Source organism: Crocodylus siamensis, chromosome 11, assembly GCF_052110815.1.
Source record: "Crocodylus siamensis isolate JL-2025a chromosome 11, ASM5211081v1, whole genome shotgun sequence".
Classification (NCBI taxonomy): domain Eukaryota; kingdom Metazoa; phylum Chordata; order Crocodylia; family Crocodylidae; genus Crocodylus; species Crocodylus siamensis.
The window spans coordinates 10332804-10360653 of NC_143405.1; the positions used below are offsets into that span (position 1 = coordinate 10332804).

Sequence of the window (27850 nt, forward strand, 5' to 3'; positions counted from 1 at the left end):
CCGTTTCCTGGCAGCCCTGGATCCAGGTTCACTGCCCAGGCACCCCAGCCCATCTGCCCTACACCCACTGCCGGGGTGGGACCTGTGCGGGCGTTAGGGGCTGTGGGCTGGCAGAGAGTTGTGTGGAAAGTTTTAAGATGGATATATATAAGTTGGAACATTTGCCTGGGATGGGCAGGTGGGACTGGGGAGATCCCAGAATCTTAGGGTGGTGGATTACGACTCTCCCCTCTGCCCCAGCGCCATGCTGTCACTACCTCATGACCCTGCCCCGTGATCCCAGCCTCACCTGCCTGTTCCACTCCCAAATGCCACTTTCCACCCACCTGCAGCCCAGTCGCACATAAGGCATTTTGGTGGGTTGTTGTGGAGGGGGCTGCTGACCTGGCCCATGGCAGCTCAGCAAAATTCCCTATGTGGCCCGCAGGACCAAATAATTGCTGCCCCTGGTATATGCCAGTGCAAAATAAGATTTACAACGGTACAGCTTGTCAACTCCAAGACTGTAGCCATGCAAACAACCTCAGTAACAAGAGGACCTTGGTTTCATGTTAATATGACACTGTTAGGTCATGAATTCTTTAAGATTTCTTCTGTGTTGCAAACTCTGTACCAACAGGGACTCCTTATTTGCTTGAGCTGGCCTGGTGCTGACCAGTTTAATTTTCCAGTCTTCCTGCACTAAGAGGATGTTGATGTGTTTTGGTTGCATGTGCTGCAGGGGATGATGTTTAAAAGGAAAACTATACAGGTGTTTTTCATTGACTTAAAAGAAAAGGAATGTGTTTATGTTGAGAAGATATGCAGTGTGTTTTCCTTCTAAAAAAGCCTATATTTTGAAGCTGATGTTGACCCTTTAATTTCCTTTTCATTTGGCTAGATGAGAGAAGGAGACTATGCCCTTTTAGGAAGTAGATTCTGTAGCACCTAAGTATGTTCCTTTCCATTAAGATCAAATTGCTGCTCATTCAACTTATTATAATAGTCAAAATGTAGAAGCTAATGAAGTCAAGTCTCAAACATCGCAACGGCTATCACAAATCCAAATTTGCCTCCTTAAGTCAGTGTGGAAGTCATATTTGCTAGGCTACATGACTATAGAAACAAAAGGATCAAGTTTGTTTTTGCAGACTAATCTCTCAAATGCTCCCAACTGTTGAGATATTAAATTCATAGATCACCTCTTGCCTTGGTGCAGAGGAAGGATGCTCTCCAAAGCAGTCTGTAACCTCCATGACAGCGTCTCCTAGGGGGCACCATCCATGCCACTTGCTTGATATGGTAGCTTCTTTTGTGTCCATGCTTCTCGACTCCCATTTCTGTGCCAGTAGAGTTACTGGCAATAAGTTCTTGTGCTTTGAGGATTTCTAGACAGAAGGTGGTAATAGCTACACAATGAATTCCTTCCTCCCTGTTATTAATGGTGACCAGGGAATTCAATGTGTATCCACTTTCAAAATGGCAAGCCTTTTCCATGGATTCCCATTGTTGTTATGGGTAACTCTCTATCATAAAATAAGGTCCTCATTCAGTCCCTCTGCCTGGTTCAGATGAAGTGGAGAAGCATGCATGATTGTGACCGTGACTGCTATGCTAATCACAGTGTGTGTTCTCTTTTTTTGTTTTTGTTTTCTGCTTTTTCACAGCAGGAAGGGCCCTGCCTCACCTACTCGACCCACCATAATCCGACCAGCTGAACCGTCCCTCTTAGATTTATAACTTGAGGCCTGTAGACAGCTGGCGACGAGCGCTGTGCCCATGGCTTTCTCACCCCACCCTCCACAGGCACATTCACTCCTCTCATCCATCCCACATCTTTAACTCTTACCACCCCTTCCCGGTGTGTCGTAAAACGCTAGCTAGTGATTGAGCTCTTCGTCTTCTCTCGTGCGTCCTGTATTGCTTTGTGAGCATAGAATAGTCCTCGTACAATGGTGTAGGACCTTGAAGTACATGGGCTCCTTGGAGCAATCGGCTGCAGGGGCATTGTGAAGCCCTAATGGCAGCTGCCCATCCAATCACCGAGCCTGCCTGGTCTAGCCTGAACAAAGTGTCTTGCCTGCATTGGTTAGCTGTAGTGTCTCAGCACCTAGAACTAATCTGTAGCTATTTTCTTTTGTTGTAGTAAAGACGACAAAGCACGATTCGAAAGAATAATAAATGATACTGTCAAAACGTGGCATTATTGGTAACAAAGGTGAAATGTCCAGTGTGTGGGTTTCATTTAAGGTGCAAAACTTATATTGTTGGGAACAGTGCAATCAACCTTGCATTAAAATGAGGCAGGGAGATCAAGAAGGGGGGAACTTTGCAGATCGGTGTAGTCCTAGAGGGCAAAGTCTTAAGGTAGCACACACCTCAGGGTGCAAGGAGCAGATGGACTTACTCCTTCCTCCTCAGCCCTCCTTTATAGCTGAGGAGATGATGCTGGTGGAGACCCACTGGCCTCTGCTAATAGTTGGCTCACATCACAGCCTCTGACAGACTTTCCAGAAACAGAGGGGAATAAATTGTTGATCCCCCCTTATGCAAATGGACAAGCAGACATTTTCAGGGAGTTTGCTGTGAAATGTTTTATTGCAATTTCTTTGTTTTTGGATAAGCACATTTCTTGTTCACTGTTTTTGGGTAGCAGTGCAATTCCAGTAGCCTTTTCTTCTTGCATGCAGATGGTACGTGTTTTGGGAAATTTGTAACCATGACAAATCATAATTCATTGTCTTAATGGTTTGGGTTTTTTTAACGTCATATGTATAAAGGAAAAAAAAATTAAGAGTATTAAAACTATATTGATCCCATGTATCTTTAACATTGTGTCTCTGCTGGAGCCAAAGAACCACCCTTCCTGCAGGTTTTGTGCCAGCCCTGATTCAGATTTAAGTTCTCTTATTCCAGCACTGTTGTTTTTTATTTCTGTTATGGATCCACTTTGCCTGACATTTGAATGACGGTTCCTGTCTGTATTTTAACTTTTTTTACTGCTTTGTTTCCCTCCCTTTTCTCTTCCCTTTTTTATTTTCTTTCTTCTGTGTCTCTTTCTTTAAATTCCAGCCGGCCGGGCAAGGCCAGTCCCTCCCGCCCAGAGAGTCCAAAACCACCATTTGACATGTAGCCCTGCTCCCTCTGAGACTCTCTGCCTGCCTCTTAGCTGTTCTGTCCTGGAATGGTTTGACTTGCATCTCACACACGGCTTGTTCTGTTGTATTTTGTGACATACACATATCAGCTGTGACTCTAGTGAAACCTGTTTTTTTTTCCTTCCAGTTGCTTAAAGGAATAAAAACAAGTATATTGTAGTAATGAGAAACATATCCTTACTGTTATATAAATATCTATAAATATATATATATATATAAGATCAAAATCTATATATGTCCAGGTGTTTTAAGCCATTTGTGCTTCCATGTGGAATTTAGGAAATAAACTTAAGTAGGTTCAAATATCTCTCTCTCTCTCTATAAATATATATATATATATACACACACACACACACACACACACACACACACACACACACAGAGCAAATTAACTGAATCCTGATATTGAGTTTTTGAGCTGATTGTTAAATTCTCTGCTGTGTACAGTTTGGTTATTGTATTGCCCCAGACTTGTGGGTGAGGTGTCTCAGTGCTGGTAGTAACTGTGATGCACTTTGTGATCTACCTGTCACTTTTTTTCTTTATTGGCTGAAATAAACTTTTATTTCTGTATAATGAAGGATTCCACAACTAGAATAAAAACAGTCTCTCTCTCTGGGCGTGTTCAGGATTTATGTGAATTATAACATTTTAACCCTTTGTCCCAAAGAGGTGGGTCTTTGTAGGGGGCAGAAGGTTAATAAGCAAGTCGCACACAAACGGGCGTTCTCACTTAAAAACAGCTTGTCTAACGCTATTACGGTTGGTCCAATAAGAGATGTGCTAAAAATCACTTGAGGGAGCAGAAAGGGGCTGACATCATGCTATACAGAGGAAATGGTGGTCAGAGAACACTTCTTAAAGGGTTTCTCAACAAGGAAACTAATCATCAGGGATTCTGTACTCTCCAAGCATGTTAATGCACAGAGTTTCTGGTAAGAGCATCACACACTAAGTAACCTCATTCTTTTTCAAACAGCTGAGTATTCCTACTTGCAGGATAAAAAAAGAGACCAGCCTTCTACTATACAGTACTGCATCTGACCACCAGAGGTGTAGCAAACATGATTCTCAGGCAGAGCCCTGAGCACTTGTCTAATCATGCAACAAGGCAAATTTTTTTAGCTATTTAGACAAATAGGTCATTAAAACAGGGTTTGGGTTTTGTTTTTGTTTATTCCAGCTGAACAAGAGCATGGATATCATCTGGAGGGCCTGTAGGAATACGAACTGCCTCAAGCATCTTTACTGATAAGGATGTCACCAAGCAGTTGGCTGTCTAACAATGGTGGTGTTGAATTTTGGTGTTTATTATAGTGTGCCTATGCAACCTGTTGTCAGGCCTAGATTGAGATAGCTCTAGTACCTACTCCTTTATTCAGTGCCTTATGGCTTAGTAAGAACACTTCTAATCCAAAAGCCTCACTCTGATTTTAGAGATGTCCAAAACTATCATTGCTTTATGACATCTAGGGTGAAGCAGACATCAGTATTTGGGGAAAAAGGAGCTTCCCTAGAGTCTGCTCTGCTTATCTTCTGTATATACAGACTGGATAGTGGGCTTTGCAGCCTAAACTGGCTGGAAGTTCTGTTTCCTCAACCTTGAATAAACTAAATCTGCAGAGCAGTTAGCATTTTCACAATCTGCACCAGTCAAAGCAGTAATGGGCAACAAATTATAGCAGTGTAGGCTATATCTGCCCAAGGAATAGTTATGATCCTACATGCAATTTATCAGACTCACTTGTTTTAAAAAGAGTCAATTAAAATAAATTATAAGTTCCTTTGTTTGGATAGAAGACTACTGAAAGCTAGACCCAAGGGACTGAGTGCTGAATGGTTAGTCCCTCCCAAGAGAGGTGCAATACTCGTGGTTTTCCCCCACCGAATATGGATTGCTCGCTATACTTTTCAGGAGGTCACTAGTTTGTAGGGCAGCAACTAAGCTACAGTTTCTTAAAACCAGAGTTTGGTTTATGCCAGAATCTACTGGTAGTCATGGACATTCTTCACTTGAACTGCAAGTCAAACTCTAGCTTGGAGGAGGCACAGACTACCAGAGCAGCAACAAACAATGCCTTATACAACATTAACCTAATAATGTAATGGAAAACTGTATTTTTCCATGTCTGTGGATGAAGGGATAGGCAGAGGAGGGAGTAAGTGTCAGAGCAGGGTGTTCCTGTGGTCAGATCAGATCTGTCTTGAAAGGAAGAATTCAACTACTTATTTTCTTGGCCTGGTTTCAAGGGGCTAGAATAAGAAATGCACATGCAGTCAATGCTTGGCTGAATAAGTTTATTCAGAAAGAAAGAAAAATTGTAACAGGATTAAAGTCACCTCTGCAACAGAATGCAAAATTTTTTCCAATAGTGTTTTCCTTCACATTCTTGGAATAGAACACCCAATAAATATTTACTCCATTTATAATAATGCTCCATATTAAATCAGAGCCCTGCCCCATTGCAGTTAGATCATTTTTATAATACAGGTTATGGGCAACCCCGACAGGCAAAAACGCTGCAAGGAGCTATCCGCTTTCTTCAAGGAATATACAAAATGTTACACAGATATACTATGTACACAAACTCGTGCAAATGGGAACTCGCAGGCCCACCCTGCTAGTGCCCTGCATGAGGCCTCTAACCATGTACTGTGCCAATAACACTGACAGTCAACACTAGGGCTATTCAAATGAAAGGACTTAAAAAAAAACATTGCCACCCTCCCCGATGGGCTAACGTTCAGTTACTCCAAGTTCAAAGGAGTGCTTTGATTTTTTTATTTCACAAAACCCCTCTCCCTACTGTAAAATGATAAAAGTTAAAATGCATTAAAAATATTCCAATGCGATGTGCTTTGGCTTTAGAATGACAATGCCCTGTACCAGATTTACCAAAAAAAAAGAGAGAGTTGACTACAATTAGCAGATTGATTATAGAAATGATCTGCAGAATAGTAAGTAAAGAGAACCCACAAGCCTCAGAGCCTTGTTTGCTGCTGCTTTTCACTTCCCGCCAGAGTTACTAGAAGTGGAGCAGGTACATGCTTCTAGGTCACCAACTTGGGATTTGTACTGTATCACTGAGGTTTACATAAGTTAGGTCTCTTTAAAAAACCATGCATATCTTGGGTAATTCCTAGCTACTCACTGTCGGGATTGCTAAGTCCACAAAGAGGAAGCAGCAAGTATTAGATTTAAACCCGTATGTACTTGTCAAACACTGGATGTTCTGGTATAATTCCTTTTTTGCCAGCAGATGGAGACAGTAACTCAGTGTTTGGGCCCTGCATTCATTAACACAGTATTTTCAGCCTCAAAGTATTTATCACAGTGCACTTGCAACTTTAAGCATTTCCAGGTGACAGTCCTTTCTCCTGCATGTATCCCAAGAACTTAAGGGTGTGGAGCAGAGAAACAGACTTTAAATGTCAGCCCAGAGTACCGCTAATGCACTCTGGTAGTGTAAGCCTTGCCAACGCAAGGAGAAAAGGAGAGCTAAGAAAAGGGGAGATCCCCAGGGTCCAGAAATTTGTAACAAATCACATATATTAAGTGGTTTCCATTTACTTATTTCTCCCATTTTTTAAATAAATAAAACCTTTCAACATGTATACAGTGAAACATCATCCTTCAAAGTGCACTTGCATTCCTACCCCACCTCCAATCATCCACAAGTTACTTGTTCATAGCAAATAACAGAGCAACCATCCCTAGAGGACTCAAAGCGATGCCAGGCCATTTCTATGTAATCAGAACAATTTCTTTAAATGTAATGCTGCCTAGGCAGGAAGCCTGTATCTTCTGGCTGTATGACTGACAAGGCTGGTTTCAAATACAGGGTAGGATGCAGCTTAGAGAGAAAAATGGGAGGTTTAAGATCTGTGGTATGAAATATAGAAATAATTATTCTGAATCCAAAGAGTTTCTTACCAGAAGGAGGGAATTATTTTGGGAACCTTTTAGAAAGGGATGGACAGGTTGCAATCTTAACTAGTAAAATAGTGTCACTAGCCAATCATTGCTAAGAAGCTGGCCAGCAACAGTAGAGGTTTTTTTCTGGAGATGGGGCTGCAGGAAGCAAGTGATCAAGTTCCTCTGTTCGAGATCATGAAGTCCCCCCACTTTCATATGACCCACCTGTGGTGGTGGTAGTGACTGCCTCATGATTAGTTCAAGTCAAAGTCTGCACTCAAGAGTGCACCAAGTAACAGGAGGAAAGGGAAAGAGATGAAGTCTGGTGCTAGAGCTCCACCTGATGCAATCCCTCTTTCCCCATGTCTTTAAAGAGAACATCTGCCCTGACTGGTAGCACTGGTTAGAGATACAGGGCAAGTACTATGCAGCTTGGGTCCTTACAGGCTCACAGAAAATTGTTGCAAGTCAGGTTCCTGGTGCCATTTAAACCACCATGATTTTGACCTCATCATTCTCATCAGCACGATAGAAGAAGGGAATACATGGGTTTTCCAACAGGGAGCCCAGCCTTTCCTGAGGGTTTTGGATCTCTCTCAGAAGCTGCATAATCTGCTTTGCAGTGGGGTCCTCTGGGCTGGGCTGTGGGGCTTTGCTGTCGCTAGGGGATGAGTTGGTTTGAAGAACTACAGCTTCCTGTTCTGGATCATCTGTTAAATTCACCTCTCGCAATCCTGTGAAGAGACCAGGTAAACAGATTACTATTCCCATCCAAACACCTAGCCCTCAGGTTCACCCTGCTAGCAAGCAGGAGCCACTGATGAGTGTGCAGGCTATTGCTCACCTTCTCCATCAGTAGCATTAAGTTCAATACGCCTCTCCAATGGAATGGCACTTTCAGTTTGATTTGCCAGCAGGTCTGGGCTCTGAACAGCTGCCATATACTTGCTGTACCATTCATTTCTCTCTCCAACCAGACGCATCACCAACTCCTGGAGCTCCAATAACTTATTCTGCAGCAAGTTACAAAGAAAGGAAAGGCCATGAACTTCACATGTCCTGTGCCACAGGTAACGCACAGCCCTCACTGACTCTAGAGGAAACTGCCAGTATCCAACTTAACTGACCTCAGTTGCAGACAAACTAGAACATACTCGGAATGGCAGGTTCCAGATCTCCAGAGACATCTCTAGAGTTCTAAAAAAAATGCTTATTAAAATTGGTAGGTTTGAACCTCATTAAGTGCAGGCACCTTAGCAGATGCAAAGACTTCTGGTTTCAAACGCTTTCCAAGTCAATTTACTGTACTTTCCTTTATCCCAAAGCTAGTAGTGAATCTGGCATAGTACAACAATCTCCTTTGGAGATGCTACTAGCTAGCGCTCCTGTAGGACAGAATCGTCTGCCAGGCAGAGTCCTGTGGAAATGTTTGTTGTGGGTATGTCCTTTCTGAGCCCTGCACTTCGTCAGCTACTATGTCATCTCCATCAGTGTGCGCCCTTGCACACTCCACACATGCTCCATAGCTTCTTATCCATGGCGCGAGTACTCTCGCCCTGAGAGAATTTCCCTTACCTTCATCTCTTCCTTATCCTGGGCCAGTCGGCTGATGTACTCCTCCTTCTCCCGATGCCGCTGTTTGAGGATAGCCCTCTGACTCTGGTACAATGCAATATATTCCCCTGGAACACAGAAGGAGCATAGGGTGACTAAGAAAGGGGTTACACAACATATAACATTTCTCTCTGCTTGAGCTTTACATTGTGGGTGAATAAACAATAAGGCTTTACAGCAGCAGCCTGGACACTGAACTGGAAACCTGACTCAGCTAGGTAACATTAGGATGCAGCTGGAGGCCTGGCAGTAGAAATCCTGCCTGGAGCTGAAATTCTCAGGGTCCATTAACAGTTAGAAAAACACCTGTAGTTTTACTGCATAACTGAGAAACAACATGTTAGTACACTGTGCAGACTTCACTGAGTTCATTCTTGTGCTGGCTGATCTTACCAATGGTGTCTGTTTCCCCAGAGAGCTGTATACAGCGATGCTCCAGCTCCTCCAACCGCTCCTTCAGGTCAGCCTTCTCATGCATCACATCTGTAAAACGGGACTGAATACACAACTAGTATCAGCCTTCTGAACTACAAGTGTACAAGGAATATGTATAGAAAATGATAATCCCCATTCCATCAGAGTAAGTGCAGGGAACAACACTGTTCTTTCCTTCTTGCTCATCTCTTGTAGGAAAACCTGACTGCTTGTGGATGACAGGGAATATACAGGACAGAGCTGAAGAAAATATGTGACAAAACACTTCTCCCTCTTTGCAGCCAAAGGATAAAAAATCCTTTTGATTTCTGCCCACCATGCTGGACTTTCCCAATCACTGAAGAGGCTCGGCAATCTTGGAGCCTAACAGCACCTTTCTTCCTCATTTCTGCAGGATGACTCATTTTTAAACCTGCCTGCCAGCTACAGCTTCAGGAAGAGATCAAGAAGCAAAGCTGGCCCCATGCCCTTTGCAGAATAACTACTGCAGCAGTTTTACTACGACAAAAGCAGCATCCAAAAGCTAGAAAGCAGAAGCAAGCGACAGGTTTGTCACAGGAAACCTGGCAATGTAGGTCACAGAAACCAGAACCCTGTCATTTATTCCAGGGCAATCTCAACTGTGTCCTCTATACATGGACTGGACAGCAAGCACCAGAACTCAGCAGAGAGCAGGGGATGGTGTCAGATGCTCACCTGTAGTTTCTCCATGGCAGTTTTTAAGGCCTCATGAACCTCCATTGGGACAACATCTGTAGTGGAACCTGGAAAAGAAACAAGCAGATTCAGGAGGAACTGTATGAGGAAGCACAATGAAGTCCAGTTCACTCTGTGAAAGGGACCATCTAGCATGGCCATCAAGCGCTTTTTCCTTCCCGCTCCCCTCAACACAGCACAAGTAGATTTACCTCCAACCAATGTAGCAGTATGTTGCTGTTCCTGCCTAAGAACTACTATTTGCTGCAGGAGGCCACGGCATTGTTGTTTCTGTGCACTCAGCTGCTGTCTCATTTCTTCTCGCTCTCTCTCCACTTGGGACATAGTGGACACCAAGAAAGCGACCTAAGAAGCAATACCAGACATTCCACTTGAGTGCTCTTCACTTATGCAGTGTTGCTAATCAATTACCTCCGAACCCTAAGAATGATCCCCATTTTGCATATGGAGAAAGTGCAAAGAAACTGACTGATTCACCCCTCCACAAGTGTTTTATTCACAGTTAGGAATCAGGAGGGGCTTTACTGAGAGTCCTCTGCATTAGCTTTTGCCAGGGGTCCTGTGCATGCCACAATTCTGTAACTGCAGAACTTTGTGAGGGACATTAAGGGTTTTTTGTTTTGTTTTGGTTTTTAATCTCAGTTTTCCTTTTCAGTTTTGGTCCTGGACCTCATAGCTAAGAACAGGGCTGTCCAAACGGCAGCAGCTCTCTGCAGCTGCCAGAACCACTTCTTTGTAAACACAATTTTGATTACTGCTCTCCCAGAGATATCCAGCGACCAGTCATGGTAATCCCAACCCAGGCTGCCTCCCAAGATAAAGAATATCAAAATAAACACCACAAGAACCACAGTGCTGACAAGGCTCTTATTAAATATTTTACCCTTTTTAAACTAAGCAAAGCTTTCAAAGGATTTCCAATCTGCCATGCAACAGTGCTGCAGAGCCTAGAGAGTTTGCTGCCAAGGGGACACAGCTTTGATTATGCCCCTTGCTACTATACACGGGCTGCTGCCTTGTTATCAGATCTGACATTTTATGCACTTGCTGGCCCCCCACTGAGGGTTATCTGACAGGCCCACCACACTGAGATTCATACACAATTGGGAGAAAGCAGCTTTGCTGCACTTTGTAAACTCACCATTTCTTCATGGCTTTCAAAATTCTCTGGGATCACAAGTGAAGGTTTCTGAGTTTCTTCCACAGTCTCTTCACTCTCCACCCCATCTCCTGTAAGACACGGGACACAGACCAAGGAATTATAATGCACCAGACTGTTCAGCCCACGCCAGCTTTTTAGCTGGAGAAAAAGATCAACTGTATTTACTCACCTTCCACTCGAAGCAACATTTTGCCATCCAACTCTGCAGCTAACTGACTGACTTGAGCCTGAAGCTCTTTGTTTTCTTTGGCTACAGCTGCCAGACTATCCTGGAAGAAAGAAGTAGGAGCTCACTGGAGAGGTGGGATGGACTCTACGCACCTGAAACCTGCACCAGAAAGTTTCACTACAAATTCATGAGCAACAGGAAAGCTCCCATGTGTTGGCCCCAAACACTTTCTATGCCTCTCTAGTATAGTACTATAGTGACAGAGTCCTGCTTCCCATCCAACTCCTCTCTTACCTTGGTCTGCTGTAGCTCCTTAAGGTGCATCTCCACTGTCACTTTGCCCTGAACTTCCTCATGCTGCAACCGGTCCATGAGCTGTGTCTGAAGCAAAAACTGCTTGTGTAGCTCCTCCTTCTCAGCAGCCAGATGCTGGTATGCCACAGTGTATTGCTGCAAGTGACTGTAGTACTGATCCCGCTGCTCCTGCAGGCCTTGAGCCTCCTGGGTTTTCAGCTCCACCTGGCACACAGCAATATCCAACCCCATTATCAATAATTCTACGCACATACATTGAGCAGCAGCTATCTCGGGAAGTACCACTGTCTGATCAAAGCCTCTGAGTATGGACAGACCGACAACTAACCCTGAGGTAAGCAGGGGTACTCTGACACATCAGTACTTTGCAGTAACTGGTTGTGTATCTGCTCTTTCAACACACTAAATAGTGTGTCGGTCCATACCCTCATTCCTACTGGGCACCACTCACATAACACCACCTTCCTTTTTAATCACAGAGAATAAGAAGTTCTGATTTTCATGACAGAAGTGATGACTGACAATACACCCAACTCCTGCCATATAGCTGGATCCAAAAAGAACTGTCAGTATCAATCCTCAGATCAACAAGGGACATTTCACTCTACTAAACACCACCTGCCCGCAAAATGCCAGATCTCCACACTAGGATTTAGACAAGGTAAACTGTGCGGACTATCTCTGCATTTGTTCCTTACTATATCAATCTTACAGTACAGCTTGTAAGTTGTTAGCCCTTCTATATCACACACTGGTGTGGTAGCACCCTGTTGCCCAGACACCCTGTGCATACCGTCTCCTTGACCTCAGCCAGTTTTTCCTGCAGCTGCCCAATCTTCTTGGCCAGCTCCTTTTTCACATGCTGCTCAGACTGCAGGGCACTCGTCACCTCCATGTTCTCATTTGTCTGCAAAAATGCATAACCACTATATGAGACAGGCCCAAATTAACATCAAGAACTCTTATGCTGTACTCTGCAACCCAAGGCAATGGGTCACATTCAGTCCTGATAGAACATGAAATCAAGGAGTGTTTCAGTGACTGCATTTCACCTACTGAGGAAAACTAACAGGTGATTAAAGTTTAGAAAAAAAAACTGTGCAGGAATGGTAGACTGGGGATCAGTAAAGGAAAGGTGTCACAAAAGAATGAGGTCTTAGCAAATAGCGCAGCCTTGCTCTCCTTCAATTATGCAGGTAGCCTAAGAAAACACAAAATGATAACAGTTAGGAAACAAAGCAATGAGCTTGTAGACCGCTAAAGTGAGCAGATAGCTGGAGGGGCAACAAGAGGAAACAGATAGCTGGAGGGGGCAACAAGTTGTGCTCCCACCTACACCTCTATGTACAACCCTGAAAGACAGGCTGAGGAGTTCAGACAGCTGCAATGTAGGCGAAAAGCCAGAAAAAGGATTCAGGATTGAGAAGGGCAAAAAGGCAGTAGAAGAGATGAGAGCAGCTGGGAAGAACCCCTTCACAGGCAACATGCATGCAAAATAGGGGGACAGAAAAAGACAAGAGAGATGGAGGAAAAGAAATAAAAGCAGCTTAAGGTTTGGGGAAAGGGAGGGAAGGAAACCCCTTGGCACAAGCACAGACACTAGATAATCCACTGAAAGCTTACTAGAGAGTTTGAGAGATGGCAAGAAGTCTCCTAGCACAGTATGATCTAATAGTGGAGGTTCAATAACCAAAGCAACAGATGGCAAGATAAGGCCAATGTTTCTGCCAGGCCCTTATCACTGTATGTGCTGCTGCATGATTGCATCATGGGAGAAGATGCACCAAGAGACATACCAGCTTGACAAATCCATTCTGTAGCTCAGCCAGCTGCTCCTTCAGCTCCCTGTTTTGGCTCAGAGCTCGGCTGATGGTGGCCTTGTCGCTCTGCATGTTCTCCAGGATCTGTTGTCTGTCCACAGACTCCTCGCTGTAACGCTGCACTGTCTTCTCAAGCTCTAGCAGTTGCTCCTCCTGCTCCCGGTTGAGACGGCTCAGCTGCTCATTATCCCGAACTTGAGCCTGGTACTGTCCATGAAGCTCCTCCTTTTCTTTCTGCAATCTCTGGACCTCCTCCTGCAGACTCAGCTCAGCTTCTGTGGGTCCGGCCAGTGGGGCAGGCTCACTATCCTTGGATTTCACTGCTGGAAAAAGTGGAGTCACAACCAGTTGGTCGGAGCTGCTCCACTCATGCGCATATAAGTTAGAAAGGTAAAACCCTTGTTATGTGAACATGCTTTGCCCACCTAATCTACTATGCTGGGCCCAGTACCAAAGGATGGGATGATGACAGCATAATCCAACCCTTCCTCTGCCAGCAAGACAAAGGAGAAAGCCACAACAGTGCAGCCATCAGTTTGCTGCAGCATACTGTTAAAAGCCTTCTGAACTGGGGAGCAGAGGGAGCTAAGTGCTAAGCAGGCACTGATATATCAGAGTTAGTTTTACTTCCCAGTCTGAGCGATTCACTGGGACCAGGAGCTGCAAGTTTGCCTCAGGAAGATACGAAAAGAGGTTAATGTATTCTTGAGTGCTGGTGTGAAGGGCCTTTTTAATGTTCACTAGGTCAGAAGGTTTCCCCATGCACACTAGTCTTTCCCATTGTTCTGCTAGCTCTGGGGTAACAAATCTGGTTGCCCAAACTTTTACATAAGGAGAATGGGTAGAGCCCCCCTCTAGTCTTCTGGTACCCCACCTTAAGCTCAAAATCGTTGGTTCTACCTGCTTTGCTGAGCAGCTGAGCAATACTGTCTTCAAGCTCCTGAATCTGCATCACATTCTTCTCCTTTTCCTCTGTCAGTGTTCGGACCTATGTGGTAACAGAGGGAGGAGTTAAAACAAGTACTTGCCATGCATTTCCTCCTGTTGAATCAGCCTTGAGGTCCTCAATATCATTAATAATAACGCCGCTGCACACAGAGAATACAGCACTGCTGTTTTTACCTGCTCAGACAGCTGCTGTAACCGTTGCTGCCAGATACTGCCCTCCTCCTTCAACTTCTCCACATACTGATCTCTTTCTGCCTGGAGCTGGTGAAGTGACTCTGACAGCTACTCAGGAAGAGGAAAAACTACATCAGTTAAGTGAAATGAAAAGTTGTCAGTTGAAGGAAGACAAAAACATACCAGTGCAAGTGCAGAGTCTCAGCCAGTATTGCCCTGCTGCACAAAGGTTGCAATATTGACCAGCACCATATTTCATTCAAATCTCTTACCTGAGTGACCTGTGTTTCCAGGTTTGCCCGTTCTTCCAATGCCAGCTGCAGCTGCTGGTTTGCATCCAGATTCCCCGACTGATTGGTAAACTGCCAGAAGAGGCAAATAAGTTACAGCCAGCATTCCTTGTTTTCTCTTTATAACTCCTTCTTGATAGCAACCTCTGATGTGATCCTTTTGGCAATTTCTATGGTTCTGCAAACTGTTCTAGTTCAACACAAGTTAACATTAAAAAAAATATATGGTCTGAGCTGAAAGATGACGGTTTAGAAATGGAAGGGTTTGGGGGTTTCTTAGCCCTCTGGAAAAGATCTGTGGGGTGTGTAAAAGGAACAGTAATGGCTAATGTATTCCAATAGGTTGGCAATATGCCCCTTTCTTTTCCAGAAGATATGATTTGGTCAAACAATTACTGAGCTCAATATAGTGATAACTGGGTGTAATTCTAGAGTGTGACATTAACATAGACTAAATAATCTTACCCTAAGATCTATAAATGCACCAGAAGAGCTAGTATCTAGAGAATCAACACTGCAACGCTCTCTGAGAATAAGCTTCCTGCTCCTGACAATCAACAGTTACAACCTTTTAACTTCAAAATTGTCCCTTAAGTTTTGTATGCAGCTTGGAAAATGGTAGTGGGTAAATGAGGATTATATTAATTTTCTTGTAGCATACTACCCTTACTTCCCAAGGTCACAGCAAGCCCTACCCCACAATCAAGAATACACACTCCTCAGTAACACTGCAGTCACCTGTTGAATCATCAGCTCAGCCATTTCCAGTTTCTTATGCAAATCTTCCACATCCAGTTTCATGGCTGAATTTTCAGAAACCAGGGAGCGCAGCTTCTCCAAAAGCTCAGAGTTCTGCTGCTTCAGTTCCTCACTGCCTTTGCTGAGAGACACACAGAAATAATAAACTAGCTATGATCCTTACTTTTACCAGTGGCTCTGTTGTTCATGTGACTAGTTTACAGACTCGTCCATTCTGGTGACTGGAATGAAGTCATGTTGTGCAGAGGAAGGGAAAGCCAGTGCAAGAAGATAGTTCTATCACAGTTCAGTACTGCTGGCTCTGCAGTTAACAGAAAACTGAACTCACCTGTGCTTGTACAGTTCCAATTTCAGGTTGTCTCGTTCCTTCACTAGCTCTTTATTATGCTGGAAAAAGATTAAAAAAAAAAGGGACTCAACCCCAGACGTTAAAGAAAGAAAAAAAAATTTAAGCTGCCTATTATTAAACCTTCTGTTGATCAGCTAATGTGGAACTAAAAAAACCCAAAGCTTCATATTCATAGGAATACTCCTGGCCTCTAGGGCTGAAACCTCAGAACGGACTTGCTTCGAAGCTCATATTTAGCTATAGTTGGCTGGCACTGGAGCCAAGTCTGTCACCCCATCAAACTTCATACAAAGCCTGAACTTGCCAGGAACTCATCTGTTCAGAGTCTTTTCAGACATGACACCACCAACTAGCCAGGAGGTTTTGCGGCAAGCTTCTGGATCAGCATCAATGCTCAAATGTCTCTTTGATGGAGGACTCCTGGACAGAAGCTGTGGTTGGGTTTTCATTGTTTGAATCTGGCAAGACAAATGAAGCAAGGTGCCAGATCTGAAGCCCAAAAATAGTGGCTGTATAAAAATTAAGGAAATCTGCCTTGGTCACAGAGGGTACAAAACTGTGGTCTGGTCTCCCCCTCTTCTCAGAGATTGCAATATATACAGCAGTCTCATGAAAAATTAAATGGGAAAGAGGACAACTGCTGATGACAGTGTAAGAAGAGGGAACTCTTACTTTTTCTGACTGCTTCTGCTGTGTAGAGATGGAAGACAGGGTGCGTTCCAGCTCCGATACCCGCTGGCGAGATGACTGCAACCGAGTAGCAAGGTCTTCAGCTTCTCCTGAACAAGTCAAAACAGACTTACGTGGAACAAAGTTCTAAACAGCTTCACAGACGTGACTAAACAATGTTTTCTGTTGAGCCAGCAAGTTCTTACACTCATTTAAGGAAAGTAGCACATTGTCTGCTAGTTCAGAGAGTTGTATTCTGTTCCTCACTCTTCCACTGAGTCATTTCAGCTTTGGGAAAATTAACCTCCTTGTGCTTCAACTTATTTTTAAAATGGAGATAATAATACTCCCTTTAGAAAGCATTAGGTGCTTATTATTATTTTTCTAATGCAGAAAATTGCTGGAGTTCATTTGAGAATGAAACACTCAAGGGAAATTTATCTTACCATGATTGCTGTGGTATTCAACTCAAAAGCAACCAACAGGATGGCAAGAAAGGAACAGCCTGGGGTAATCACCAGGTCCTAACAGTCATGACAGAGCTTTAACAACATAAAAAAGAACTGTGCTTCCCATGGGATTAATGTGCTGTGATTCTGGGTACAGCCATGATGACAGATGCAATAATTGTGCCAAGTACTGCTCATTAAGAAGTCACTGAGTGTTGTAGGCTGGCTGCCAATGAATTGGTGCCCATGACTTGAATCCTCAGCTTTTCCAACTGAATCAGGTTTGGAATAGACCTCAGAGTTCATCTAGCCCAATCTTTTGCTCAAATGTTGAATGGGCTAGTTCTAAATCATCCTAGGGAAAAAAAATACATATCCAGCCTCTTCCTGAATGTTCAAAGCTGATCTACCTGTTTTCTGCCGGGCAGCTTGTTGCGTATGTCCTAGTGCTGTCTGTAATTCTGATTTCTCAGAAACTAGGATGCCAATAGTCTGAATATGAACCTTTGGGAGAAAAAAAGAACAGCTCAATTTTAGTCATTTTCACTTGGCACTATATCTCCCCAGCTGTCAGAGAAGGATAATTCAGTAAAGAAAGAAAGGACTAACATAAGATCCAAAACTAAGTACACAGCCTGGCTGATTGGCTGCCTTCTCCTGAAAGCATGAATGAAAACATGCAAGGGCTTTCACAAGGAAAACTATTCAGCATTAGTAGCTCAGATGAAAGCTAAATGAGAGGCTTGACCAAAACAGAAGTTTTGACTTACCTGTAGCTGTTCCCTTAGTGCTGCTTGCTCTTTGACAAACTTCTGTTCAAACTCTTTCTTCTCCTGCATAAACAAACCGTGGACATTAAGCCCAGAACTTTTATTTAAAAAATGTTAAATGGAAAATGTTAATTATATTACACAAACTAAGTTTATTATATTGCAGAATTATTAGCATCTAAATAATACAAAGAATTTTTAGAAATCTACTATTTTCTTCATTTAAGCCTCATTTATTTATCATACTTCATGTGGTCTGGACAGTGACAGATTCTCTTGCACTAGCACAAAGCTGTACTGTTTGGATGGCAAACTACTAAAAGAAGGCCATTTCCGCTGAAGAGCTTTGAAATTCATTAAACATTATTTTAATATTACATGCTGTTAAAAAGTAAGTTAAAAAAAACTATTTTGGGGGCTTACACCATTCAGTAGTTTTTATAAAGGACAAGAGACAGAACATTCAAACCCCAAATCATGTCTCATCTGTAACTCATAGCATCATAGGAAGACAAGGAGAGGGAGGGAAATGTACAAGTTATAAACAAATCAATAAGCTGTGAAGCTTGATATGGTTTTGTAATTTGAAATAAAAACAAATCCAAGATACACTAGTCAGAGAATGGGCTGCATCACTATCAAAAAACTAAAGGAGAAACATAATTATAAATGCATAGTGTATTAAATGTTTTCTTTTCAGGGAGTTTTAACCAGACATACATTAAAGGTTTGTGAAAGAAGACTGAAATGGACAGCTTTTCTTTTACGCAAGCGAGTATTTTGGTTTGCCGTTCAAATACATTTGTCTGTGGAAAGCAATATAAGCTTTATACTTATGAGCCTGTTTTTAACCAAACAAGAAAAATGCTTCTGCTTTCTATCAGGTACCCTTTTAAATTATGCAGTGCCACCTGCACATTCTTTACATCAATTTCCTCAACAAAAGGGTGTATCACGAATATTCTGCTCCCAAGGGGAACAGAAATCTATCCTAAGACTACAGCTACTGGGATGCCTTTTACCTTCTCCAACTGATTCACAGCCTCTTGATTTTGCTGTTTCTGCAGAAGGAGCAAAACAGATGCATCAGTACTAAGCAATTTTGTCATACTGCTCTCCAATCTGTAAATGCATTTGCCATCTTAACCAGATGCTTGCGATACATATGTGTAGCAAATGCAAACAGGAATTCCATTAAACCATTCTGACATTTTCTACAAAGCCAGGTTGTTTTAACTATTAAAAATAATAGACTCTGGACTAATGGCATACAGACGTAGTGACACGTGCTATCCAGTTCCGGATATACTTTTCAGTCCTCAATAGAACTGCCACATTTCACAATAAAAATGTTAGTAAGGTAACACAATCATGAATTCTTATATCTGAGCTACACACCACCTTACATTAAACTTGCATCCTACATTCTAAGGTTTTTATCATTGTAATATTTGCTATGCCCCAACAATATATTAGAATTCTATTAAAAAGAATGTATTCCCTCCTCCTTTCCCTTAGGTGAAACTTCAAGCATACCATTGACAATATGTCAAAACCATGATCCAGCATAAAGATGAACCTTTATGCCATGCAGAGTCCTAGTTAAGTTGACAGGGTTCTGCAAAGGGCATGGGATTTTGGTCACGTGGAACAGATTACAGGACTGAAGTCAAAATACACAGCAAGGGCCAGTGTATACAATCCTGTCGCAATATACTTTAATTTCCTGTGAGACATGGCTGAAATGAGCAGAAAGCAAGGTGTGCACGTGGTATGAAGAAAAAGAGGGGTACAGAGACACTGCACCAGGCTATGCTACCAGCCACAGGAACAACCACAAATCTGCTTTATTCAGCAATGTTCCCGTTTGCTGCTGGTGGCCACCTGGTGGCCACCTGTGTCTTTGCCACAGCAGTTTCAGAGTCCCCTCATTGCCAGCAACATAGCTACTACTCCCCCACAAAGAATGAACACTGATCAAGTACTTCCCTGCAATCCTATTAAAAAACACAATTTAGGAAAGTGGCAGTACTGGAGATAAACTATAAGAGGCTTTGATCATAGTGCCACCACTAGACAAAAGCAAGTCCAGGAATGTAGGATAGGCCCTGTGTAAAACTCCAGGCAAGAGACCATTTCATATGCCTGTCCAGAAGTAGGTAGCCACTGGTGATCAATGCTCCAATACAAGGTGCCTCTACAGGTCAGCCTCAATACTACAAGAGAAATGAGGATGGATGCAGTGGAGGGAGGAAGGGGAGAAGAACAAAATAATGGAGCAAAACAAAAGGGGTGATAGGATACATAGGAGAGTCCTGTACTTCAGAGGCAAAAGTGGTGGGAAACAAGCCAAGGGAAAACCATTTCAGATCAAGCACATTTCTTTTCAGATTGTGCAGGCATTTCTTGAAGTATTAAAGCAAGAAGGTAAAAAGCAGCAGCAATAATTCAAGCAGGCCACAGAATGCAGCAGTTCATTCATAGTGCCACAGATGCTGAGATAATGATCAGACACAAGCTCCTGGGCTCTCCCCTAACCCCCCTTACTCCCATTCTGCAGACAAAGTAATAACAGAAAGATCAACCTGAGAAATTACAAATTTTCAGGTTACTGCCTGTGGACAAGATTCTGCTTCTACTGAGTTTGGTGAGTGCAGATCAGATCCAGCATTAGTTTTATCATGAAGCTAGCCACCCTAGCAAAATATGAAGAAATCAATATTGTATGGATCTTATTTCATGTTATTTCATTTCCTTCATACAGGCCAATACATTTAGGAGTCTTTTAATCTGACTTTTCACCATCTGACTGGGTGTTCCCATAAAATCCACTTTGTTCCCTGAAAAATGCTGTGCAAGTAGCTTCTTTTGTGGCACTGTAAAAGAACCCATAACCTTGCAGACACCCAGAGAGCATGGAGGAGCAAAGAATGTCAAACTGGTTGGCTGGATTGTTTCTTACCAATTCCTCTATCTTTGTATTGAGCTGTTTGTTAGTTAGATTGCTGGAATCTAGGGCTACTGCCAGCTCCTGGTAACGTGTCTGATGGGCGCATGCAGACAGGTGGAGGAGAAGGTAGAGGGGCAGAGGAGGAGGGAAAAAAAGGAAATAATTAAAAAGGACAGAAAGTAAATCAATATCACAGTTTTGAATCTGATTTGGATTTCCCCCAAATATACTGAGCTTTCAACAAGTTTGAACCAGATATCAAGATGTTTTATATATTTGTTTGAGGCCTGAATCTCATTTAAAAAATACTGAGAGTACTAGCTGCATTCAAAAGGTCTTATTAGTTCCAACCCTCCAGCTGGAAATTTCCACAGATGCCTGTCTCCAACTGCCCTCTGATGTGGTAGTTATGCATGAACAGGGCAACAAATAGGTCTCAACATCATTACAGTGATGGTCCCACTGTGTAATTGGTAAAGTGCTAACCCAGTGAATGAGAAAAAAAAAAATCAGACTAAGCAGGACTTACTTCCATTTCCTTTATATTTGTGGAAGAAACACCACTTTCCCCGTTCACATAGGATGTGGACTACAAGAAAAATTGACATACAAAATAACTGTTTTATTTATCAATACAAAATAGGAGATGACCTTCCATACCCCCAATAGTACACTATTATTTATACCGTGCCTTTCTCTGGAGGATTATCAAGTCACCAACCAAAAGCAGATAATATCTATTTATCTGGGTAAAGGTATGCAACCTGTACAGATCTCTATGTACAATCACATCCAGAAATGGTCTTACATGAAATGTACAGGCCACATACTTTAGTTTTATTGCCATGAATTAAGAGAGTGTGTTTCATGGATATAAGCTGCTACCCCCTCCCACTCTGGTTCTCTTCCTACTGGTGGAGTTTCACATTCCTACAACAACAGTTTCTACTTTTCAGGGTTTAAAAGTCTTACTGTTTAGTGGGTTGGCTGCAAAGAACTCTGGGACTGACGAGAACATTCCTGAGCTGGCTACTTAAACCCCCACTTCTGAAATTTAGAAGAAATTGCATTCCATTTATCCTGTTAATGAGGCCAAACCTGAGAGACCAAGCCATTGAGCTGCTCAGACAGCTGGCGAAGACTCTCTGTTGAAGACAGGGACCTACAAACAGAAAAAAGATAGCATGTTGTTTTACAGGGTCTATTCGGGAACTGGCCAAACTAGCACCGGAGGCATTTTGATAGCAAACACCTTTGTCATCCCCTTTTGAGCCCTATTATAGGTGCCTTTTATTAAAGGAAAGGTAACACACACACACCTGTTTTCATCCAACACATTTTTATGACCATCAGCATCATGTATCTGTGGAGTAAGACAGAAGAATCACAAGACTATAGCAGACAGAAACATACTTGAGCACCCCAAAGTTTGCATTAGATAACCTCTGCCTTTACTGTAATCCATTCAAATATAACTTCAATATTCATAGCACAACCCAAGTCAGGTCCAGGTTGTGGATCATTTCTGCTTATTCTGAGACCTCCAGAAAAGATCTTGAGCATTTACAAGTGATATATTAAGCCAGGTCAGTTCAAAGTCTTTAGTGGCAAAAACATACTGCCTTCCTAAAGAGCTGAAACTTAATTCTCAAATTCTTTAAAGAACAGAGGCCTACTTCTTCTGAGGAATCACCTGTTTTCTTAGGGATGCTCCTTACTAACTGAGATGGGGGAAGGAAGGAGCAAAGGATAAGTTTCCTTATGTGGTGAAAAGTTCATTTTGCTTTCAGAGTTGGACCAAAATTGAGTGGAGAGGAGAGAATTTTACACTTGTCTGGAAATCTCACATGACCCTTGACATATTAATACAAACACACTTCTGCTCAATACAAACAGCATCACTAGCGTGTCAACGCAAAGGCTCACAAACCTGTGACAATGGCATGCTACTGGAAGCAGGTGTGACAGAGCCACAGCTAGGAAGACTGTTGCTGTTAGATAACACAGGGACATCGGCAGCCAGCTGTTCAGCATTATGAACGGTAACATCACTGTCAAAGTATGCCTGTCACAAAACATATCACAGGGATTACAGCTACATGCTGAATGCGGGGAGAGAGAAACACACCCTTAACAAGATTTCTGTGCACAAAACAAGGCGAACATTGTGGTAATCGACAAACATGTGCACTGGCAAACAAATCTGTGTTCTCCCCAGAACAAACAGGTCAATTCATCAACCTGTTTTCCTCCACTGAATGCTACACAGTCACCTGTTACCCCAGCTCAAATGGGACCTAGAGGGCTTTCATGTAGAATTAGTGTCCAGGGCAGTAAATTTTACCGTATGCTTAACAGGACTGCTATATATGGTACAAGGGAACTAGAGCAGGCAGGGCAAGATCAATGCCAAATCTATTCTCTCTGCTTTGCAAAGCACCATCTTCATTCTGCCACTGGGGAAAACACTGATCAACAGATGCAAAATAAGATGAAAAGAATGGGTTAATAACTAATCAAGTACTCGGTTAGTTCAATTCAAGCACCCCTTTTCCTCTCATCCTCTTTATTGAAATTGAGAATTGCTGTGAACTGAAGAGGGTTTGACACAAAGATATAGAGCATTATAAATCAAAACACCAAATTCAGCTCTTGAGGTAAGCAGGTGTGACCCTCTAATGGAATCAAAAGGAGCCGATACCACTCCTGCTGTGAATGAGTTTGGTCTACATGAGAGTTAAAAATGTTATCTTTGCATCACTGCAGACAAATAAATGTACCATTTTGGGGATGGGTATGATCAACCACTATCTAGTGTTGAGTCACAGAGCAACTAGACAGTCCCTCATCTGCCTGATCTTCAACCTTACTGGGACTTTGTGATTTTTCCCCCCCATTTTCTGTGCACTCTGGCAGCCTGGCAATCCCTGTCATAATATTACCCCAACCAGAGCTATCAATACATACTGACATTACAAAGCAAACATTAAAGCAGACCATCAATAAATAGTCTCAGCAAGATTCTGTGGCTCTCTACAAGATAATTTAATACCATGTCTTCTCTTATTCTAGCTTAGTTCCTGACTGTTCAGAGGGAATCCAAAGCATTTATGTCCTCTCTTCCTCCTTCCCAACTGTTTGTAGGGGCAGAGAGGGGGTCTGGGTGTCGCTTGTTCACTTGCTCACCACTTCTTATGCGAGTCAGGCAGCCAACTCTGAAGACAGATTTCAAAACAACAATTAGAGAATGCCTGAACTAAACTGACGAGAAAGAGATTGGAATGTTTAGAAGTCTTTTTTAGCAAGGCAGGTTCTTGCTGGCAGGGATCAATATATATTGAATGTTCCTTGGAGGATCGTGTATTGCTCAACCCCTTCCCACTGCATCCTCTCTCAGGTTTCCTCACTCTAATATTGGCTCAGAAAAATCAACAAAATAGAGCAGAAAGTGGACAGAAAGGATCCCCCCCATCATATCAATAAAATATATTAAATTAAGTTGCTAATATCCTACCCTGAAACTCTCTCTACACGTATCTAATGCATCATGCTAAAATGTGTGATGGTTGTCCTGAAAAGATGGTCACACAAAAAAAGATTCCTTGTAAAAAAAAGGAAAAGACCTCTGAAGTGAAAGCAGCTTGAAGACCTAAGTTGCAGGGAGGGGAAAAGGGAAGGGGCACCAAGGAATTTGTCAGAAATTCTAACACAGCAATTCAACCAACTACAGTTGTGAAATGCTAATAACTTGAAGAAGCTAATGACTCAGTTCAGCCCAATATATATCAGCAGCCATTTGCTTTTTCTTAAAGTTTCCTCGTTTGTCAGGTGTTCTCCCCCTTTCACAACCAGAAAGCTACAGCAGATGAGGTGGGAAGGATTTGCCTGCCTGTGTTAAGGCACCAATGAAGGCATTAGCTCAGATGCCAGCATTCAGCTTTTCTGCCTATTAGCATTGGGTGAGTGTTTAAAGTGGCGTTTCCCTGACTCAGGAGTTCTACCAGCAAGACAACTGGGAAGAGAAATTCTCTCTCATTACAGACTATACTTCGAGAGCAACTTGAAAATCAGTCTGAGGCCCTGGGCATCGTTATCTGCAGCCTCCAGGAGGAAAACCTGTAACAGCTACTCAGTCCAAAACGCACTGGTGCATGAAAAGAAAGCAGAGAAAGGCATCTGGGACATGAAGACTAATGGAAGAGTAACATTTCCATATTCACAATAGCACAAACACGGCAGGTATGGATTAGGCCCTCATTTTGAGATTAGTCATTGACAGAAAAATTATTAGTACATCCTACCTCAACCTGTCCTTGAACAAACATCAATTCTCTTTCTGATGTGTCCATCTGATAAGCTTAAATATACATTATACTTCTAACATGCCGCATTCAACCTCACAGGAAAGCACCTGTCAAGTGCTCTTACCATGCTCTCCCATATAACATCCCACAGAAATACCCCACTTGCAAGAGCTTTGTGCCAGGCACTCCAAGTCTCTGATGGGAGCGCTGCTGCATTAATATGCAAGGAAAACTAGTGAAAGTCTTATTTTATCTATCACATCATGCAGGTTTCACAGCAGAGTTGCTCTACTCTACCTGGTGATTAACATAGTTATGTCTATGGGTGGAACAAAAAGAAAAGGATGCAAGGCAGGTATAATGACATGCTGGACTTGAAAGCTTAAGGTGAAGAGAGTTGTGGACACTATACAAGTTAATAGGTAATTGAGGTTTTAGGAAAGCAAGAACACTAAGTACTTCCTGAGTCATCATGTTTTATTTTGCATTTTCTGTGTTTCTATCAACATTTTAGCCTTCTTTAATTTATGAGACTACTTTTATGAAACATGTTGAAAATAAAAGGCTGGTAGAAGCTTGCTCTCTCATACTTGTATTTTATTACAGATAAGAATGTTCCCAGCCCCTTTGCTGCCAGAACTACAGGCAATATGAAGACATTAGAGCTAGTTAACACTTGCTATAAAATATCTGACTTCCTGCCTAGACATATTTAAAACCATGCTACTTGCCAGATTGCATCACATGTGCAAATTTCATCACCTGTCACAAAATCGGCTGGCTGGAATAACTAGACAGTTTACTTAGGGCAACTGCACGATTAGAGATGAGCAAGAACATGTACTTCAGAGATGAGGCACTCATTATTTAATAAATAAAACAGCAACATGCAAACAGGAAGATCACAGATCTAGAAAATAAACCCAGCCTGTGGCCCAGTTTGAACAATGCTTTTATATGCCCCATGCCGCATCTTTGTGGGAACAAAGTGTATGGGGAAAGGAGTGGCGAGGTGTTTACTATTCATACCATCACCCAGGAACCCCCATACAATTCTAAATTGCCTGATCTCACAAGTCTATCTTAAGGGAAGCTGGTACAGTTCACATCTTTAAACTTGACATAAATCAGAAGGAAACATACGAAGTAGGAGCAACAAAGAGGCACATTAAAAGGGGAAAAAAAGCTCAAGGTTAATGAAAACAAAAAACTCAAGCAACTGACAACAAATATGCCAGAATGAAGCTTCATCCAAAAAAATCAAGAGGCAGTTTAAAGAGAACTTGAAGCATGCAGTAAGGACAGCAAACTAGTCAGAGGGATGCCGAACACTGCCTCACCTTCCTCTTGTCCAATGAGGGTATGGCTACCCCATTGGATCGATTAAGGTCTGACACCAGCACCTTCAGTATGTTCTGAATCTAAAGGAAGTGAAAGAAAGTGGAAAGAGAAATGGCTCAGAAAGACAGAGTGAGACACCAATCAAAGGGTGGCTGCAACCAAAGGACCTTGCATTCACTCTCCCTTTACCAAAATGGATGTCGAAACATAGGATCATTCATACAAAACGAGGGCTGGAAGGGACCTCAGGAGGTCAGATGTAGTCAAAACCCCTGCTCAAAGCCGAACCAGCCCCAACTACATCATCCCAGCCAGGGCTTTGTCTACCTGGGTCTTCAAAATCTCTAAGGATGGAGATTAAACCACCTCTCTGGGTAGCCTGTTCCAGTGCTTCACCACTCTCCTAGTGACAAACTGTTCCATCATAGCTAACCTGAACATCCCCTGCTGCAATTTGAGACCCTCACTCCTCATCCCGTCATTTGCCACCCCTGAGAACCGCCATCCTCTTTGTTACCCCCACTTCAGGGTGTCGAAGGCAGCTCTCACCCCTCAGCCCCCCTTCTCCAGGCCAAAAAAGCCCAGTCCTTTCATCGTTCACGTGCCCTGACCCCTCACAACCATGTCAATGTTTTTCTTGCTGGGGTCACTTGATCCCAGCTGACTTCCTGCCCATGGCAGGGTAGTGGGGGGTTGGGCTCCATCTCACGAGGTCCCTTCCAGCCCCTAATATCTATGAAATCTATGAAATCCACACTGCCTGCTCTGGGGTCAAGAACGGCTTCACTGGCAGACCTAGCCCCAGCCCGTGGCGCCAGGTCCCATTAGCAGCTGCGGGTTGCGGACCCCATCCGTCCCTGGCGTGCGTCGCCCCGCGACCAGGCGAGCGCAGGACACTCACGTTCTCGGGCGACGGCCTGTCCCTGTCGTCGGCGCTGGTCGGCGTGTCGGGCCGGCTGCCCTCCTTGTTCTTGCGCTTCTTCTTGGCCGCGGCCGCGGGCCCGGGGCTGTTCTTCTGCTGGTACTCCTTCAGCTGCGGGGGAGGCGCGTCATCCGGAGGCCAGGCCGAGGCGGCCCGGGGGAGAGAGGTTTAAATGGGGGGAGGGGGAAGGAGGGGCCCGGTGACAGCCGCCGCCGCCGCCGCGGGGGCAGGGGCTGGTGCGGCCCCGCCCGCCCAGCCAAGGTCACCGGCCCGGCTACCCGAGGAGGGGGCCGTGGTGGGGGGGGGGGGGCGTTACCTTCTTCTTGGCCGCGGCCAGCTTGCTCTGCCGGCTGCCGCCGTCCGCCATGGCCGCCACGTCAGCGGGGGCAGGCTCCGCCCGGCACCAGGCACCAGGCACCAGGCAGGCGGTGCCCGCCCCCGCGCGCGTGCGCATGCGCGTGCGCGCCGCCTTCCCCTCTCGCGTGCGCGTGCGCGTGCGCGCCTTCCCCTCCCTTGCCCCGTGAGCATGTGCTACGTCCCTCCTCTTCCCCTACCCCGTGCCTGATCCTTCTTCATGGCAGTGGGCTCGTGAGGGGACACAGCCCTGCCTCTGCCTCTGCCTGGGGTCTGTGCAGTGTAT

General features: G+C 43.6%; 2 protein-coding genes across 18 annotated transcripts in view; one reads left to right on the top strand and one right to left on the bottom strand.

Annotated features, from left to right (window-relative positions):
* The window catches only part of DNM1 (dynamin 1), a 100681-nt gene extending 96926 nt beyond the window's left edge, over positions 1-3755 (top strand). For 5 of the 13 annotated variants that reach the window (XR_016438584.1, XR_016438583.1, XM_090022899.1 and 2 more), the window contains one exon: positions 1647-3755. Coding sequence is in view for 4 of the 13 variants with exons in the window: in XM_090022895.1 (XP_089879021.1) it covers positions 1647-1719 (73 nt within the window). In the remaining 9 variants the exon portion in view is untranslated. The remainder of the gene's footprint in view (positions 1-1646) is intronic. The other 8 variants (XR_016438585.1, XR_016438586.1, XM_090022900.1 and 5 more) reach the window with 2 other exon arrangements.
* A 1666-nt stretch (positions 3756-5421) lies between these two features.
* Positions 5422-27661, bottom strand: GOLGA2 (golgin A2). Of its 5 annotated transcripts, none has more exons than XM_090021607.1 (28): positions 27527-27661; positions 27190-27321; positions 26288-26368; positions 22574-22708; positions 21963-22006; positions 21742-21805; positions 21173-21232; positions 20656-20736; positions 18716-18754; positions 17694-17756; positions 17334-17427; positions 16478-16584; positions 15785-15843; positions 15436-15577; positions 14680-14769; positions 14408-14515; positions 14186-14273; positions 13262-13605; positions 12259-12372; positions 11445-11669; positions 11151-11250; positions 10961-11049; positions 10011-10164; positions 9799-9866; positions 9061-9163; positions 8629-8735; positions 7898-8066; positions 5422-7787 (listed from the first exon to the last, which is right to left on the bottom strand). In XM_090021607.1, the coding sequence occupies exons 1-28, from the start codon at positions 27575-27577 to the stop codon at positions 7540-7542; spliced, it is 3159 nt and encodes a 1052-aa protein (XP_089877733.1). In that variant the 5' UTR covers positions 27578-27661; the 3' UTR covers positions 5422-7539. The 5 variants fall into 5 exon arrangements, with proteins under 5 accessions (XP_089877733.1, XP_089877732.1, XP_089877734.1 ...); XM_090021606.1 differs by having other exon boundaries at positions 13262-13608; XM_090021608.1 differs by lacking the exon at positions 26288-26368 and having other exon boundaries at positions 13262-13608.
* Positions 27662-27850: the final 189 nt, after the last annotated feature.